This window comes from Dipodomys ordii, unplaced genomic scaffold, assembly GCF_000151885.1.
Source record: "Dipodomys ordii isolate 6190 unplaced genomic scaffold, Dord_2.0 Scaffold15, whole genome shotgun sequence".
Lineage (NCBI taxonomy): Eukaryota > Metazoa > Chordata > Mammalia > Rodentia > Heteromyidae > Dipodomys > Dipodomys ordii.
This window is the reverse complement of record NW_012267231.1, coordinates 452044-455128: the sequence shown is the minus strand read 5'-3', so window position 1 is coordinate 455128 and position 3085 is coordinate 452044. Positions and strand designations below refer to the sequence as shown.

General features: G+C 59.8%; 1 protein-coding gene across 1 annotated transcript; it reads left to right on the top strand.

Moving 5' to 3' along the window:
- Window positions 1–493: 493 nt before the first annotated feature.
- On the top strand, window positions 494–2522 carry Stard5 (StAR-related lipid transfer (START) domain containing 5). The gene is made up of 4 exons (XM_013011847.1): window positions 494–562; window positions 717–834; window positions 1290–1383; window positions 2006–2522. Exons 1-4 carry the CDS (start codon window positions 494–496, stop codon window positions 2151–2153), a joined length of 429 nt encoding a protein of 142 aa, XP_012867301.1. The 3' UTR covers window positions 2154–2522.
- The last annotated feature ends 563 nt before the right edge of the window (window positions 2523–3085 follow it).

Sequence of the window (3085 nt, the reverse complement as noted above, 5' to 3'; positions counted from 1 at the left end):
GTGGTTGGTTCTGGATTGATGGAAGCTGTGTGTGGTTGGTTCTGGATGACGGGGGAAGCTGTGTGGGGTTGGTTCTGGATGATGGGGGAAGCTGTGTGGGGTTGGTTCTGGATGACGGGGAGGAATCTGTGTGGGTTTGGTTCTGGATGATGGGGGAAGCTGTGTGCGGTTGGTTCTGGATGATGGGGGAAGCTGTGTGCAGTTGGTTCTGGATGATGGGGGAAACTGTGTGGTTGGTTCTGGATTGATGGAAGCTGTGTGGGCTTGGTTCTGGATGACGGGGGAAGCTTATGTGCGGTTGGTTCTGGATGATGGGGGAAACTGTGTGGTTGGTTCTGGATTGATGGAAGCTGTGTGTGGTTGGTTCTGGATGATGGGGGAAGATGTGTGGGGTTGGTTCTGGATGACAGGGGAAGCTGTGTGCAGTTGCTGGATGACGGGGAGGAAGCTGTGTGGGTTTGGTTCTGGATGACCGGGAGGAAGCTGCGTGCAGATGTCCCGGCTGCAGGGCAGTTTGAGCGGGACAGTTGTGGAAGCGCAGTCGTTTGGAGACTGGCCCTGGGTGCGTCCGTCGGAAGACCCTGCCCCATCCCCATGTCCTCTGCCGCCCGCTCCCTGAGCCCGCACCAGTGCCTCGCTCCGGCAGGCCACGGGTAGAAAGCGGGACAGGAAGACACGTCTGGACGTAGACACGCGGTGTCTCATTACCTCGGCAGGCACTCCACATAACCAGAACCACAACGCCTTCTGCTGCCATGAAGCTCATTTCTCCCAGGGACTTTGTGGATGTGGTGTTAGTCAAGAAGTACGAGGATGGGACCATCGGCACCAATGGTGAGTGCCAGTGGCCCCGTGTTTGGAGCGCACCCCTCGGTTCCTGTGGAGACTCCCCTCTTGTGCTGTGCTGGGCCCTGTCCCGACTCCTGTCCTGGGGGTGGCAGTGTTCCCCCTCCTGCCCAGTGCCACCGCACAGCCCTGCCGTTCCTGAGCGAGGAGTTGGGAGGCCGAGTGTGCACACGGCCGCTGTGAGCTGAGGACCCTCCCTCCTGCCTCCAAACGCCCTGCCTTCCGTTTTGTTACGGTCCTTGCTCATAGTCCTGGGGGACTGGAGAGCTGTGCCCCTGCGGGTGGGTCTGAGGATGTGGGACACACCCGTGTGTATGTGTGAGCGTGTGCTCGAGTGTCAGGCCTTGACAGCACCCCGGGGGCCTGGTCCGCGGGTGCCAGGCTCCGGGGAGGCGCTGGCCTGCTGCCGGGCACTGGCGCCCTGACCATGAACTGTCTTCCAGCCACGCACATCGAGCACCCGCTGTGCCCCCCAAAGCCGGGCTTTGTGAGAGGATTTAACCATCCCTGCGGCTGCTTTATCGAGCCTGTGCCAGGGTAAGGACTGTGGCCGCTCGGCCAGACCCTAGAGTGGACGGGAGGCCGGCTGAAGACTCCGGTGTGCCAGACAAACCTGCCGCCAGCGGTGGGCTCACTGCTGCAGACCTCTGTCCCCCTCCCCCTCCATGTCTGTCTGTCTGTCTGCCTGCCTCTCTCTCTCTCTGTCTCACAAACACACACATGTGCTTGTGCCCAGCCCCTCTACTGGGTTCACGCAGTGCTGCTCTCTCCCCCTCCCTGTCTGTCTTTCCTCTCTGTCTCTCTGTCACACACACACACACACACACGTGTGCTTGTGCCCAGCCCCTCTGCTGGGGACACGCAGTGCTGCTCTCTCCCCCTCCCTCCCTCCCTTCGTCCCTCCCTCCCTCCCTGTCTGTCTGTCCTCTCTCTCTGTCTCTCTGTCACACACACACACACACACACACACACACACACACACGTGTTCTTGTGCCCAGCCCCTCTGCTGGGGACACGTCTCACCGCTGCTCTCTCCCCCTCCCTGTCTGTCTGTCTGTCTCACACACACACACACACACACGTGTGCGTGTGCCCAGCCCCTCTGCTGGGAACACGTCTCACCGCTGCTCTGTCTCACGCCTTGCCGTTGCTTTCCCAGGGAGCCCGACAAGACCAACCTGGTCTCCTTCTTCCAGTCCGACCTAAGCGGCTTCCTCCCACAGAGCGTGGTGGATGCCTTCTTCCCACGGAGCATGGCCGAGTTTTACCCCAACCTTCAGAAAGCGGTGAAGAAATTCTGTAGCTGACCCTCTGCTGCTGGTCGGGAGCGCCCGGAGCTGCCCGGCCCTCCTCAGCACAGCCGGCCACCGCCACGCCACTCAGGGCTGGCCTGGCAATGGGGACAGGCAGCCAGGTGGACCAGGCTCCAGCCATCCCAGACTGACGGCGTGTGGGCGCAGTGGGAGACGCTGTCCCCACGGCCATGCCCCCTGTTCTCATCACCTGGAGCACTGCACACCTGCTCCCCACGCCCCATCCATGGCTTCTATACTGCCTAAGACTCGGGCCCACAGTTTGGAGAAATGAGAGTTTAAACCATCAGATAAGAACAAGAAAAAGCCAGGCCAGGCGCCAGTGGCTCACAGCTGTCATCCTAGCGACTCAGGAGGCTGAGATCTGAGGGTCACAGTCCAAAGCCAGCCTGGGCAGGAAAGTCTATGAGACTATTATCTCCAATAAACCACTCAGAAAACCAGGAGTGGCGCTGTGGCTCAAGTGGTAGAGCACTAGCCTTGAGCTGAAGAGCTGAGGGACAGCGCCCAGGCCCAGAGTTCAGGCCCCACGACTGACCAAAAACAAATAAACATGAAATGATGTCTTGTTGGAGTCCACACTGTGGTCTGTGATCTTGCATGTTCTTCCCTGCTGTGGGTGACCTTCTTGGTCCCTGGAAGTCGGGGATTTGATCTGCACCGTGGGGTGAATGCTATTTGGGGGCGATGCTAAGCCGAGCACGCTGGTCCCCTTTGTCCCTGGGGAGAAGCGTTGTGTCTGCTTCCCTTGGTCCTTCACCACAAGGCGGGGAAAACCAGCACCCACTGGCCTGTGCCAGGGCGCGCGACCATATTGCCTGGAAGAGCTGGACAGGGAGTGGGCACAATGGCCTCTGCTTGTGTTGAGGGGATATAAACTATGCAACTGTCTCCTGTGCTCACACAGAGACTCCTCTACACACTGT

What these genes read in the sequence shown, in the direction of transcription:
- Stard5 (XM_013011847.1), top strand. Translation starts at nt 494, where the DNA reads ATGTCCCGGCTGCAGGGCAGTTTGAGCGGGACAGTTGTGGAAGCGCAG. An exon ending in TGGGACCATCGGCACCAATG is followed by an intron (nt 835 to 1,289) that starts GTGAGTGCCAGT and finishes ACTGTCTTCCAG; the next exon opens with CCACGCACATCGAGCACCCG. An exon ending in TTTATCGAGCCTGTGCCAGG is followed by an intron (nt 1,384 to 2,005) that starts GTAAGGACTGTG and finishes TTGCTTTCCCAG; the next exon opens with GGAGCCCGACAAGACCAACC.